This window comes from Mesoplodon bidens (genome assembly GCF_964165515.1).
Source record: "Mesoplodon bidens genome assembly, chromosome: X".
In the NCBI taxonomy this organism is placed as follows: domain Eukaryota; kingdom Metazoa; phylum Chordata; class Mammalia; order Artiodactyla; family Ziphiidae; genus Mesoplodon; species Mesoplodon bidens.
Window position 1 is genome coordinate 94,348,475 of NC_138163.1, and position 14,960 is coordinate 94,363,434.

Genomic DNA, 14,960 nt, shown 5'->3' on the forward strand with positions numbered 1-14,960 from the left:
CTCTGCAATGCCAAATGCCCTTTCCTCAGGGCCCTGGACAAACTATGGGCACCCGTGAGACTCTTCTACCCAGAGGCTGCTCTCCTCTCCAGTATGGCCGGGGGTTGGGGGTGGGGAGCTGAGAAGCTTTCCTTTTTTCTAGTTATACATTTAAAGGATTCAAAAAAAACAGTACTTATAGCACATGCTAAGTGCCAAATGAGTGTTTCAGGCTTTCAGAGGGGGAAGCTTTCTGAAAGAATTAAGGGGTGAGTAATTTACAGAAGTCTTCCTGGAGGATGTGGGACAGAGACAAACTGATAAAGTAGGTGAGGGCATGCCAGGCAGAGGCCAAGAGCACGGAGTGGTGGGTCTGGACACCTAGATGCTGATCCCGGTTCTGCCATTTTGTAATGTGATGTTGAAAAAGGAAGTTACTTCCTTTCTCTTGGGCTGTCTTTCCTCATCTGGAAAATAAGCAGAATCTCTAAAGCTCTACAGATTTGTGTGAGCCTGAATCCTGATTCCTGGCCTTGGGCGGCGGTTGGTGGGGGCGGTTATGAGCCATCTAATGAGATCATGTGTATCCAGAGTGTGTTGAACACCATCAAGGGATTAGATGACCAACTGTACCATTTTGCCTGGGACTCAGAGGTTCCCTGGGAAGCAGAACTTCGGCGCTGAAACGATCCTGGGCTAACTGGTATAGTTGGTCACCCTAGCAAGGCCCACATCCCCTACTTGTTATCATCACTATCATTATTGTTATCATTACCATTATTATTACCACTAGAGGGCAACACTCTCTTATGCCTGAGAGTAGGTCTAACCACCGCCCCCCACCCCAAAAAAAAGGTACGGAAGTGTCCCCTCATTCCAGAACCAACCAATCCTCTCAGTCTTTCTCTTGTAGAGAACACTGAGGAACAGAAAGATCTGTGGACCTTGAATTCCAGGAGCTTCCTTTTGGCCTTGCCAGCCCCACGTGGTCTGACTTTGCCAATTGTACCCAAACCCCAACCAGCAGTCATTTGCCTAGTCTGTCTCACTATGGCAGAACTACCCTGCTTCTCAGGGGACTGGGGACATAGGAGATGCTGGCACATAGTGTTGGCTTGTCTGAACACAACAGGAACATTCACAAGGCTTTGCTGCTTGCATACTTTTAAAAAAATATATATCTTTATTGGAGTATAATTGCTTTACATTGTGTTAGTTTCTGCTGTACAACAAAGTGAATCAGCTATACGTATACATACATCACCATATCCCCTCCCTCTTGAGCCTCCCTCCCACCCTCCCTATCCCACCCCTCTAGGTCTTCACAAAGCACCGAGCTGATCTCCCTGTGCTATGCTTGCATGCTTTGACTTCCTGGCAGTATATACATTCCACAAGGCCAGCTCCATTGATACAGGAGCTGGCTCTCTCCTTCCTAAAGAATTGATTTGTGGGACTTCCCTGGTGGTCCAGTGGTTAAGACTCTGTGCTCCCAATGCAGGGGGCCCAGGTTTGATCTCTGGTCAAGGAACTAGATCCCGCATGCTGCAACTAAAAATCCGCATGCTGCAACTAAGACCCGGTGCAGCCAAATAATAAATATTTTAAAAATAAATAAATAAATAATTGATTACTGTATTACCTTATAGCTGTCATCACATAAAATTGTAGTTGTCATTTATCTATCTATATACCCCATTAGATTGTTGATTCATGCATTCAACAAACATGGATTGCTTACTGCTTACCTACCATGCCCCAGGTTTTTTGCCAGACTCGTGGTACAGTGGGGGGCAAAACAGACGGAATATCTGCCCTTGTAGAGCTAATAGTCTAGTGAGGGAGGTAGGAGGGAAGCAAACAAAGAACCACACAAATCAATGTGTAATTACACACTTGCTAAGTTCAAGGAAGGAGGACTCACCAAAAGCGTATATCAGAGGGATCTGCCTCATCTGGGAGTGAGAGAAGGTGCTGCTGATGAACTGACATTTGAACTGAGATCTGAAGAATGAATAAGCGGTAAGTAGGCAAAGGCAGCAGAAAAGAGCTTTCTATGCCAAAAGAACAGCAGGTGTGCAGGGCCTGAGAGGGGAAGAGCCCAGCTTCCAGGAGGAGCCGTTTGCTTCTTGAGGGCACAACCTGCCTCTTGTTCATCTTTTGCTATAGCTCTAGGCCTGGCATACAGAGATGCCAATTAAATGCCCGGGGAATTGAATTGGATGAAATTTGGTCATGGAAATCATCATAGGTTGGAGGCCAAAAGACCTAACTTCTGGTTCCAGCCCTTCTGGGTAATTCGATTTTCCAACTGCTTACTGTGCACACATCATGTGCAAGGACCTGGGGCCAGGCTGGGCTGGGGGATTGAAAGGTAAACAAAGCGGTCTCTGCCCTTCAGCAGCACAGGGTCGGATGAAGTGGCTGACAGGTAGACAGGCTCCTTCCACTCTCTGGCCCTCTTTCTCTTTGGTTCTAAAATGAAAGATTGGGGTTACAAAATCCCTAAGGCCCCTTCTAGCTCTAACAGTCTTGACCCGCTCTTCCTTGAATACCAGCTGGTTAGATGGCAGTGGGAACAGTGGAGCGATGCTTCCATTTCTCCTGCCTTATAGGCGTCACATAGAATAGGACTGGGGAAATGCAGACTTGAGTTCTGTTTATGGACCAATGGGGGGCATAAACAAGCGTCTCAGGAGCAGGTAGGGTTCACTGCTTTTGGGGAGAATGTTTCAGAATTCCATGAACCTTTGTTTCTTTCTTTCCTCTCTCCTCTCCCCACCTGCCCCCTCCCCCCAGTCTTCTTGTCTACATCTAGAACTGTGTTCATATATCAGGGCTGCAAAGGGCCTTTAACATCATCTTATTATCTAACCCCTCCATCCAGTGTTTACATTCCCTAGGCAATAGACCCTCCAAGTGAGCCGTCTGGCCACTATTTGAAGACCTCCTTTGATGGTGAACTCACCCTCTTCACTAGGCTTCGCCTATGAGGTGTTTCTTCCCTCTGGGTGTCTCCCTGTAATTTTCACCCATTGCTTCTGGCTATGCCCTTTGGAACTAAGCAGAATAATTCCACTACATTGCTCCTACTGACAGCCTATTGGATATTCGGAGCCAGGAATCATGTCTTCATAAGCGTGCTCTCCTCTAGGCCTAATATCACCTGTTCCTTCAAATGTTCTTCACTGGTTCAAATCCCCTTAGCATCTGTAATAGAGTTTAGTTTATGTAAGATTTATATCCCACCTACTTTAAAGAGGATATTAGGCAACTCATCAGTTACAACATGAAAGAAAGACAATTAGGGATAAAAATGTGGAAGAAAACAGACCAGAGACCATGTAAAGGAAGCACAAATAGATGTTGCCAGGTACCTAAAATGAACTGGATTATAATTGGACTCTGAATTTGGCTCCAAGCTTTATGGCAGCTAGGACAAAATTGGAAATGCATTGGGTTATGTGGTTTTATGTTCTGACAGACTCGAGCTTACAAATCATCTTCAGAGAGAAAATTTTTCCTTAAACGAAACCCAGACTGGCCTATTAGTATTGCTTTCTGTGAGACTGTTCAAAGGCTGACAGGTACTTTACATACATCTTGCCCCTTCCCCCACTAGGGGGAAAGGGGCTGGAAGGATAATTAATTAATTAGCAAAATGCTGTCTCAGTTTTAAGCACCGCTATCTCTTTAGGGATCCCCACAGGGATAAGCCTTCCTTTTCCGTTCCATTTTCCTTCTATGTGCCGTACAGATGGTCACTTTCTTACAGTTCTTCTCTTTACAGTCTTCGATCTTAAGACTCTCTGGAATACCAGACCTCAGGAAATAGCCCAAGTAAGGAGTTATAGCCTAGTGGTCACACAGCAATTATGTGCAAATCATTTCTCTCTGGTCCTCAGTGTTCTCATCTGAAAAATGAGTTCATCTCTAAGCACTCTAAGCTTCAGTTTGGATATTCTGGACTGTAAACTCTTTGAGGGAAAAGACTGATGATTTAAAAAAAAATTTTATTTTCCCATCTTGCGTCTGGCAGCTAACAGCATAGGAGAAGATCTGCTTGTGGTAGAGCTGTGAGAATCCAATAGGAAAAACCAATTTGAACAGATGCCGCCTTCAAATCTGAGGAAAATATTTCATGGCTCTCATCATCATGATGAGTTCTTGTTGACTGGATACTGGCAGCAGTGAGATGTGGTTTTCAGGGTTCTTTCCTGCTTTAGCTCTGCATTCCTTGGCAAAGCTGGCCCTGGGGTAAGGGGAATTGCAGCAATCACACCAGGGACCGAGGCTTCTGGGAAACGACTCTGGGAGGCGGCAGGCAGGAAAAGAAGGTAGTGCCACAGTCTCTGGTGAACGACAACAATGAACCAATAAAAACCCACTTTGTAGTGTGTAATACTCAGTGCACTTAATGTCCACGTCCAGGAACCCCTCCCCTCCTAGCATGTTCCTCTCCTGCTCAAAACACTTCCATGACTTTTCATTGCCTATAACAGAAGGTCCAGATGCTCTAGTTTGGCTTTGGAGCCTTCTCCAAGCGGAATCAAGCCATATCCTCCCATCTCCTTCTATCTCTTACAACTGCACGCACGCACGCGTGCACTTCTCCTTCTCTCTTCAAACTACGTGTGGTTCCCTAAACACACAGTTTTCCCGACTCTGTTTCTTTCCTGCCATGGCATGTGGCTCCCTTCAACAGGTGTTTCTCAGCTCTACCACTTCCACTTGTTGAAATCCTCAGCTCAGCTCAAATACCTTCATATCCATAAAGACCTCTCAGCACCCTAGTCCTGGTGCCTCCACTCTTGTTCTTTGCACATTCCATTTTGTTAGTCCTGTTTGTGACTTAGGATTGTAGTCTGACTAGACTGGGAGCCCCCTTAGGGCACAGGCCATGTCTGATTCACCCAGAGCTCTCCATCATCCTTTGCTGCTTTGTTTTTCTCCAGAGCATCTAGCACCATCTGGGTTCATTTCCTAGGGCTGCCGTAACAAAGTGCCACAAACCGGGTGGCTTGAAACAGCAGACACTTATTCTCTCACAGTTCTGGGGGCTAGAAGTCCGAAATTGGGCCATGCTCTCTGTGAAGGCTAGAGGGAAGAATCCTTCCTTGCCTTTTCCTAGCTTCTGGTGGTTGCCAGCAATCCTTTGTGTTCCCTAGCTTGGAGACTCCAAACTCTGCCTCCATTTCACATTGTATTCTCCCTCTCTCTCTCTCCGTGTGTGTGTGTGTGTGTGTGTGTGTGTGTGTGTGTGTGTCTATGTCCAAATTTCCCTCTTCTTTTAAGGACACCAGTCATTAGATTGGGACCCATGCCAATAGCATATGACTTCAACTTAACTTGAGTACATCTGCAAAGACCCTAATTTCCAAAAAAGATCACATTCACAGGGTGGACATCAAGTCTGGGGGGATACTATTCAACCCAGTACTCCATCCAACATGTTCTACCTATTCTATTTCTTTATTGTCTCTCTCCCCCAGTAGAATGTCAGCTCTATGAGGTTAGGAACTGTTGTCTATTTTGTTCGTTGGTATATCTTCAGTGTCTAGAATACTGCTTGACACATAGTAAACACTCAATAAATATTTTGTGACTGAAACTTTATACCCATCTGCCTCCTACCTCGCAGAGAATCTGAATGAGAGAAGCAGGGACAGGGATGGGAATGCAGGTTTGCCTAGAACATAATAAATGCTCTGTAAATGTTTGCTGGATGAATAGAAGTATTTGATGGATATATTAATTTAACACTTATGGAGCACCTATTTTGTACAGAGTATAAGGAAAGATACAGAGAAATGAGGAGGAAACATCTGAGCATCCTGGCTATGCCTCTGTGTGACCCTGGGCAAGTCATTCAACCTCTGGGTTTCACTTTCCTCATCCGTAAGGTGGAGGTAATAACATTATCTACCTCATAGGATTGTCATGCAAAGTGAGTTTGTGCATGTAAAGTACTTAGCACAGTGCCTGACACATGGTAAGCACCCTAGATGTGTTATTATTACTGTAGTTGCTGTTACATGCTAGACTCTGTGCAAAGTGTTTTTAAAAAGCAGCCTTATCGAGATACAATTCACATACCATGAAATTCTCCATTTTAAAATGTACAGTTCAGTGGTTTTTAATTAACAGGGTTGTGCAACCATCACCAGCATCTAATTTTAGAAAATTTTCATTCTCCCTCCCCAAGACCCCATAGCAGTCACTCTTCTTTCCCCAGCCCATGCCCTCGCCCCTGACAACCAGTACGCTACTTTTTGTCTCTAGGGATTTGCCTATTCCGGAATTTTATATAAATGGAATCATGCAATATGTGGACTTTTGTGTCTCCTTTAGCATAATTTAGCATAATGTTTTCAAGGTTCATCCATGTTTTAGCATGTATCAGTACTTCACCCCTTTCTTAAGAATTGAGGTATAGTTGATTTACAGTATTGTATGTTTCAGGTGTACAGTACAGTGATTCACAATTTTTAAAGGTTATATTCCATTTATAGTTACTATAAAAATTGGCTATATTCCCTGTGCTGTACAATGTATCCTGTAGCTTATTTATTTTATAGATAGTAGTTTGTACCTCTTAATCCTCTACCCCTCCTTTGCCCCTCCCCGCTTCCCTCTCTTCACTGGTAACCACTAATTTGTTCTCTATAACTGTAAGTCTGTTTCTGTTTTGTTGTATTCATTACTTTGTTTTATTTTTTAGATTCCACATATAAATGATATCATCAGTATTTGTCTTTCACTGTCTGACTTATTTCACTAAGCATGATACCCTCCAAGTCCCTCCATATTGCTGCAAATGGCAAGATTTCACTCTTTTTTATGGCTGAGTAGTATTCCATCTTGTACATATACCACATCTTCTTTATCCATTCATCTGTTGAAGGACGCTTAGGTTGCTTCCATATCTTAGCTATTGTAAGTAATACTGCTATGAACAATGGGGTGCATATATCTTTTCGAAGTAATGCTTTCCTTTTCTTTGGATATATACCCAGGAGTTGAATTGCTGGATCATATGGCAGTTCTATTTTTAGTTTTTTGAGGAATCTCCATACTGTTTTCCACACTGGCTGCACCAATTTACATTCCCACCAACATTGTACTAGGGTTCCCTTTTCTTCACACCCTCATCAACACTTGTTATTTGTGGTCTTTTTGATGATAGCCATTCTGACAGGTGTGAGGTGACATCTCACTGGGGTTTTGATTTGCATTTCTCTGATGATTAGGGACGTTGAGCATCTTTTCATGTGCCTGTTGGACATCTGTACATCTTCTTTGGGAAAATGTCTATTCAGGTCTTCTGCCCATTAAAAATTTTTTTTTGCTTTTTTGACATTGAGTTGGATGGGCTGTTTATATGTTTTGGAACTTCATTCCTTTTTATGGCTGAACAATATTCCACTGTGTAGATATGCCACATTTTGTTTACCCATTCATCAACAGATGAACATTTAATTGTTTCCACTTTTTGGCTATTATGAATAATGCTGCTATGAACATTCATGTACAAGTTTTCGTGTAAACATTTTTCATTTCCCTTGGGTATATTCCTAGGAGTGGATTCCTGGGTCATATGGTAACCCTATGTTTAACATTTTGAGAAACTTCCAAACTGTTTTCCAAAGCAACTGAACCATTTTACATTCCCACCAGCAATCGCCCCACAGGTTCACCTTGTCTGTCCTACTTCTCCTTGTCTGTCCTTTTTGTTCTAGCTATCATAGTGGGTGTGAAGTGGCATCTGTATGTGTGTGTTTTAAGAGACTGATGTTTATTTTTCAACAACTTTATCTCCATTTTCTGTTTAAGAGCCTATGGAAGAACAGCTTCAAACTACCCAGTGGTCGTTCCTACCCATTCAGTGGCCTGAGCATTGGGAGCAGTCTTCAGTGGTGGGCTGAGTGCTCCAATCTTCAGCAGAGAACTGCTGGATAGTCACAGAGGGCACCAACATACTATCAGACCAGCCTGTGACCTCAGGTTGAGTAGCAGTAAACTCAGGAGCTGGAGCGGCCCATTCACTCTGAAATTCTTCCGCGGTCACACCTTTCCAGCAGTGGCCTGTTTGTCCTTTTCGATCTCTTTAGGGTCTCTGTCGAAGCAGAGATCAGGCATGACCTCCAGTGGATGCTCATGGGAGATGGTGTCACATATGCATGGTACTTCCCAGGCCAGCATCCACATCAGACCCACTGAGTGGGCTCCTTTGTTGTTGCATGGGGTAGCAGTGTCCACGTGGCACAGAGGAGAATCTGTGTCACACAGAGCAATGGTGGGCAGGTTAACATAAGACGCCTCTGTGAGAGGCTGGTGGTCAGCGGTGGGATCAGTGACCACTGGAAGTTGTGGCTCACGGAAGGCTGCCTGGATCTTGTTAACGAAGATTCCAGGAGCGAAGTGGCCAGCAATAGGAGTGGCCCTGGTGGCAGCAGCGAGCTTCAGCACAGCTAGCTGGCCAGTATTCCTGGAAGATATGACACTGACATCAGCTGGGTTTTCAGTGGCACGAGTCACCAGCAGAAGCTTCTCTTTAGATTTATGATGTAGATACCATCACTTTGCCTTTTGTAGACATACTGCTCCATTTGAAGTCAAGGTTGGTGCCACCTAAGTGGGTTCCTGCTGCAAGGAATTTAAGGACATCCGGACCTCCTTCATCTCAGGATATCAAGGGCTCTGGACATTGTGAAAGTTTCCCTTTAAGTTACGATGGAAAGCTCATTGTGGTTTTGATCTGCATTCCCCTGATGGCTAATGATGTTGAGCATCTTTTCGTGTGGTTAATGGTCATTTGTATATCTTTGGAGAAATATCTATTCAAGCCCTTTGGCCATTAAAAAATGGGTTGTTTTTTTGATGTTGAGCTTAAGAGTTCTTTACATATTCAGATATATCATTTGCAAATATTTTCTTCCATTTTCTATGTTGTCTTTTCTGTGACAAATGTTTTTGCATGCTGTTTCCCAAGACCACTCCTGTGAGGTAGGTGTTATTGATAGGGAAATGGAAGCTCAGAGAGAAGATGAAATTTAAATCTAGTTCTGTCTGACTGTAAAACTCAAGCTTTCTCTTCTACCCCAACCTGCTCACAAAGATGAATGAGGACATGTTTCTGGCTTTAAGGAGCTTGGTCTGGCAGAGGACATGACACAAGAACAAAAACGAATGCGCTATAAAGCAGAGTTCCACTTGTCCCACAAGTGCCGCAAAAGACGTGTGGAGGAAGCGAGCGATTCTGGCTGGGGAGATCAGGGCTGGCTTCAGTAAGGTGGCATGTAAGTCTTGAAAGATGGGTACAGTTTCACTGGATGGAGGTGATGGAGTAAACGGAGGTGAGCATTTCCAAAGGAGAGCAGAAAATGGGGGTTGAATGAATGAATGGGGCTTTGATCCTAAAACTGGCTGTGATGGGGTGTCCCAGGGCTTGTTGGGGTGGGAGATCCTGGGACTGCCCACGCCGTGGGCTAAAGAGAGGTCACCTGAGGTAGGAGGTCCAGGGGTTGGATGGGATGGGGAATCTGACACTTGGGATTGGCAGACCCAGGGGATGGGGAGTCTGTGGGATGCCTAGACCTGGGAGCTGCCTGGGATGGAGTTTTCTGGGAGGTCTTAGACGAGGATCTTGGGCCTGGTGGACCCAAGGGACATTGGAACGGACTGGGATGGAGGGCTTCTTTAGGCTGCATTAAGTGAAGACTCTGGGACCGGTGGAATGTGATGGGGCTGGCCCGGGTGCCTTGGGGCGGGTCCGGCTTCGGGTGCGGACGGCGTTGGCAGGTGGGACGCTCGGGGGCGGGCCGGGCGCGCGGGGTGGGGGCAGGGGCGGGGGGCGGGCCGGCGGCCGGGGCGGTCCCGCGCGGCCGCGCTGCGCAGTGACTCCGCAGCGGGCGGAGCGCCGTGGGCCGCGTCCTCGAGAGCCGTGGCGGTGGCGGCGGCGGCGGCAGCGGCAGCGGCAGCCTCAGCTCCTGCTCCCCGTGCCGCCTGCCCCAGCGCTGTCTCCCGGGCCCCCCCGGGCCCCCGGGCCCTCGAGCCCGGTGCGCGCCCTCGCGTCCCGCCGGCCCCCTCCCCCGGCTGGGCCCGGGGGAGGGTGGCGCCGTGAGCGAGCGGGGACCGGGCTCTCCTGCCCCTTCCCCTGCCCCTGGGCCGCCAGGATGGAGGCGGGGTCGGGTCCCCCGGGCGGCCCGGGATCCGAGAGCCCCAACCGGGCGGTGGAGTACCTGCTGGAGCTGAACAACATCATAGAGAGCCAGCAGCAGCTGCTGGAGACCCAGCGGCGGCGCATCGAAGAGCTGGAGGGCCAGCTGGACCAGCTCACCCAGGAGAACCGCGACCTGAGAGAGGAGAGCCAGCTGCACCGCGGGGAGCTGCACCGGGACCCCCACGGCGCGCGGGATAGCCCGAGCCGCGAGAGCCAGTACCAGAACCTGCGCGAGACCCAGTTCCACCACCGCGAGCTGCGGGAGAGCCAGTTCCACCAGGCGGCCCGGGACGTGGGCTACCCGAACCGGGACGGCGCCTATCAGAACCGGGAGGCTGTGTATCGGGACAAGGAGCGGGACGCCTCCTACCCACTCCAGGACACTGCTGGTTACTCTGCCCGCGAGCGCGACGTGGCCCAGTGCCACCTGCACCACGAGAACCCAGCCCTGGGTCGCGAGCGTAGCGGGCGGGAGGCCGGGCCAGCGCACCCGGGCCGCGAGAAGGAATCCGGCTATTCGGCGGCGGTGGGCGTGGGGCCCCGTCCACCGCGAGAGCGGGGCCAGCTGAGCCGTGGCGCATCCAGGAGCTCCAGCCCCGGGGCCGGCGGCGGCCACAGTACCAGTACCAGCACCAGCCCGGCCACAACCCTCCAGAGAAAGTAAGGAACGCGTGTTTGTCTTTCCTGGCTCTTCCCCGCTAGTTCCCTCTCCAACTTGTACGGCTGGTAAAGTAAGAAGCCAGTGCCTGATTCCATGTCCTTCTCTCCAGTCCCAACCTGCCGGGCGAAGCCGGGTCCCCCTCGCGCAGCCGACACCCCTTCTCTAGCTACCCCAGAGTGGGTTGGCCCGATGAGTGCAGGCGTCTCTTCCTTCTCAAAACCGTGGCCAGTGAGGGCCTGGAGCAGTCATCACCCCCTCCACTTCTTCACCCCCTCGCTATATCCTTGCCAGAGGATGGCTTTTCATTTATTTATTTTATTTGGATGTGCCGGTTGGGATTTTTATTGTCTCCGACGGTGTCAGATCAGAGCCCCAAGGGAAAGAAAGCCCCCCCACCCCACCCCACCTCGGGTCTCCTCTGCGGGTCCTGAGCACAGGCCTGATCTGATCTCCTCTGGCGGCCTCAGCTCCATCCTTTCGCAGAGAGGCAGGTGGGGACCAGAATGGCTGCTGGAGGCTGATATCCCTCTGAGGGGAACTGCAGCACATCCTGGTCGGGGGAGCAAAGATGGAGGCCCGGCCCTTGGCTAGTTCCTCAAAGACCACCCCCTCTCCACCCTCAAGGAAAAACCACCCAATTAAAGAGCGTACCAGCAAGGGAAGTCTACAGATCTTCCCTCTTGTTGGATCAGTGCCAGTTTCTGTGCTGGGGTCTGTGTGTCTGCCTATTTGGGACACCCTGGCAACATCTATTGGGTTGGTGGGGCATGGGCTGGGCCCACTTCTTCCATGCAGATACCACGGTGAGCTGGTCGGGATAAATGTCAGGCCAAGAGTCAAGGGCGTGCAGGCTCACAGGGCTGCCCTAAAGGCTCCCCGATTTCTCTCCTGCTGGATTGGAAAGAATACTGACCTGGGAGTTAGGAAACCCAGGTTCCCCTTCCAGCTCTGCTGCAGATTGGCTTTGTGACCTTGACTGAGTCCCTTCCTCTCTCAGGCCATCAGTTCCCCCATATCTTTTTAAAAGGCAAGGTCTGCCTTGGATGCTCTTTAAGGGCCCCTCCAGCTTAGATTTGATGGTTCTGTGACTAATCCAGCCACCACTACAGAGCAAGTCTGAAGTCCTCTAGCGAATGGACAGCTTTCCCCCTCCTCTCACTGCTCAGCTGGTCCTACCATGTGCCACAACCAGTGGAGTGTCTCTTGGAGGCTGGGCTGGGGGTTGGGAAGCCTTCCGCCTCAGGAAATCTGCCGGGAGACAGCTCTCTGCAACTCCCCCGTGGTGAGGCAGCGGGCTGGGGTGCTGGGTTGAGATGGCTGGGCCCCAGGAGCAGCAGCTGCAGCTCAAGGGCTCGGCTGGGCTTCACTGCAGTGCACCCTCAGCTGAGGTTTGGTGTGGGCTGCCCCAGAGGGAGATGGGCTCTTCTGCCCAGCCAGGGCTGCTGGGAGCCCATTCCAGGAGGACTGACTGTGTGCAGCTTGGGGCCCCACACTGGAGGGAGGGGCCAGGTCGACTGACCAAGCAAGGCCTTTTCAGGAGAGGGCCATGATGGGGTGGGGACAGAGGGAGACTGTATGGGCATTGTGGTCCTTTAGCCTGGCTGCGGAAGACTTTTCCAGAGTGGTCAAACCTGTGACAGAGGAAGCAGCCTCATTATGTGTGGCTCCAGGGAGCAGAACCAGGAGCAATGGGGAATTTGGGGATAAATCAGGAAGAACTTTCCCACCTGGCTGTCTGGTGATGCAGTGGACTGCCTCAAGGGGGTCGGGGAGGGCTGGAGAAAGCATAATTCCTGAACTGGTGGAAAGCCCTATGAAATGACCTGGGTCTCCCCCAATTCTAGGGTTCCGTTCTTCTCAGATTCTCCATCCTGCAGATGTGGGTCTGAATCTCTTGGCTGGCTGGAAGCCTGTTTGCTCTTGAGCTCTGTGCTTCTGCCATCTGGACAGGCCTGCCTCTCGGTCTTTCCCTCTTTTTGTGCACCCTCCAGGCTGTTTGTTGGATTCCCTTGCTTCACATTTCCTACTGGATTAATACGGGGATTTAGACGGTACTTTGATTGCACACCCGTTAGTACCTCTTTTGGTCCTCACAGCAGGGCCTGTGCAGTGAGCACTAGCAACTCCATGTTAGAGATGGGGAAACTGAGGCTCCAAAAAAATGAAGGGAACGTGCTCAAGATTACACTGCCAGTTCCTAATAGATCTGGGGCTAGAACCCAAGTCCACCTGTCTCCGAGGCCTGTTATTTTTCCACTGGGGCTTTCCAGCCTGAAGGAGTCTCTTGGCCTCAGGACCTGGCCAGGTCACCAACTGGGAGAGGCCAGGAGAGCCTGGGGTATCTGGAGGATTTGAGCAGGGGGAGATGGCTCTGGGATGAGTGATGAGAGGGGGAGTCGATGGGGGAGGGCAGAAGGCCTTGTCTCCCTTCTCTCCACTCTCCCTCCCTCTCTCTCGACCAGGCGTCAGGAGGGCGTATTGATGCACTAGCCACTGTTGTTGCCACAGCTGCTGCAAGCTACTCCCCTGCCAGGCCTGTTCTGGGTTTGTAGGGAGTGGGTGAGAGGCTGCCGCTGGAAGCCAGGGCAGGCAGGGTGGGTGTTGAGCAGCAGAGGCTGCAGCATTGGGGGAGGCTAGGTAGAGCTGGTACATGCTGGGCGCTCCTGGTCCCCAGGCTCCCCCTGGTGGAGGAACAGGGGACAGAGGGGCCTGGGCCCAGCTGCTGCTTGTTGAAGGGCCCCTCTGCCCAGCGACCCTGTCCGTCTGTCACCACAACCCACGTTTTACCGCTGAAGAAACCGAGGGCTCAGAGAAGTGAAGTAACACACCAGAGGTCACACTATCTGTGAGACAGACTCCCGAGCCTGTGAACTTGCCCTCTACCGCAGTTGATAGCAGCTGTCATGTCCACCCCCACCTATGTCATCCCCCCAGGATTCCCACATCCACCCGCACTGTCTCTTCTGGACAGGTTCCCGGATGCCAGTCTGCCTTCTGCTGTGCTCTGGGTGTGGCCTTTCTAGTGCAGCATAGCGCACGATGAGGCCCGACCTCCTTCTGGCCACTGGGCCTCTGTACATGAGGTCTTTGCTTGCTTGTTTGTTTGTTTAGCAGCTGCTGGTCTCTGCAATGCTCAGGTCTTTTTCCCTGGAATTGTCACCCCCACTCCCCATGGTTAGAGAAGAGCTCTGTTTCCGTTGTTGATCTTGGCCTGGCCCCCCCTTGCAGTTCTGGCGCCTGGAATGATTTACAGGCGTGCTGGGGGCCACTGCTGAGTCCTCCACGCTGAAGAGAGCTGCATTTCCCACGATTTTTGCCTGGGCCCAGCTCCGGCTCTGCCGTAGGCGGTGGTGGGCTGAAACTGGTTTGGTGGTAACTCTTCATCCTCTGCACGCACCACCCCCCAGCAGGCTGGCTTGCGTTGGGGGACAGCAACCAGCAGGACCGGCCTGGTGTTCTCAGCAGCCAGGGCAGTGCGTGGTCTAGGCTCTAGGCACAGTTGCCGGGTTGTCTTGTGTGTGCGCTGGAGTGTCAGTGCGCTCCCCACAGGGGCTGAGGGCACTGGGAGGGAGGGAGGGAGCCCAGGGAGGGGCCCTGGGGAAGTCTGTCTCCCTTGGGGTATTGGGCACTTTTCCTGGGCGGAGGGTGGGGGTCTTTCCTTCTTCCCAGGATGGAATACCATTTCTCTCCCTCCCCCCACTGTGTTGGGAGCATTATACTCATGTGGGAGGCAATGATAATGTCGAATTGAATGAGAATTAGAGGAATCTTGCTTCTCAGTCTAGATCTGGGGCGAGAATGGGGCTGTTGTCACCCACAAACATTTCTTGGCTGTGTGCACAGAGCAGGAGGGGCCCCCAGGCTGAGCAAACACCAGACTCTCTGCGCTTGAGAGCCCTCCCACCCCCTTCCCTGACCAAAGACACAGGGGACCAAGCCTGACCCACTGTAGTGCCGGTGCTTAGGACAAAATGAGTAGGAGGGGCAGTGAGGAGTGGAGGCCAGGCCACTGGTCAAAGACCTGGGCAGGGGGCTTTGAAGAGAGTGGGTGTCGGATGGAGGGGGAGGTGGGAGGAAGACCGGACCCAGGCTTGCCCT

The 14,960-nt window shown here is 50.5% G+C and overlaps 1 protein-coding gene and 1 pseudogene across 5 annotated transcripts in view; one reads left to right on the top strand and one right to left on the bottom strand.

The window, feature by feature from the left end:
- Positions 1–7,836: 7,836 nt before the first annotated feature.
- On the bottom strand, positions 7,837–8,603 carry LOC308609421 (small ribosomal subunit protein uS2-like; annotated as a pseudogene). Its single transcript has one exon. The product of its transcript is annotated as a small ribosomal subunit protein uS2-like (transcript).
- A 1,381-nt stretch (positions 8,604–9,984) lies between these two features.
- IQSEC2 (IQ motif and Sec7 domain ArfGEF 2) overlaps positions 9,985–14,960 on the top strand; it is a 76,362-nt gene continuing 71,386 nt past the window's right edge. For 2 of the 4 annotated variants that reach the window (XM_081222454.1, XM_081222455.1), the window contains exon 1: positions 9,987–10,861. In XM_081222454.1, the coding sequence (XP_081078580.1) occupies positions 10,155–10,861 (707 nt within the window). In that variant the 5' untranslated portion in view covers positions 9,987–10,154. Of the gene's footprint in view, positions 10,862–14,960 lie in introns of all 4 variants that reach the window. The other 2 variants (XM_081222457.1, XM_081222450.1) reach the window with 2 other exon arrangements.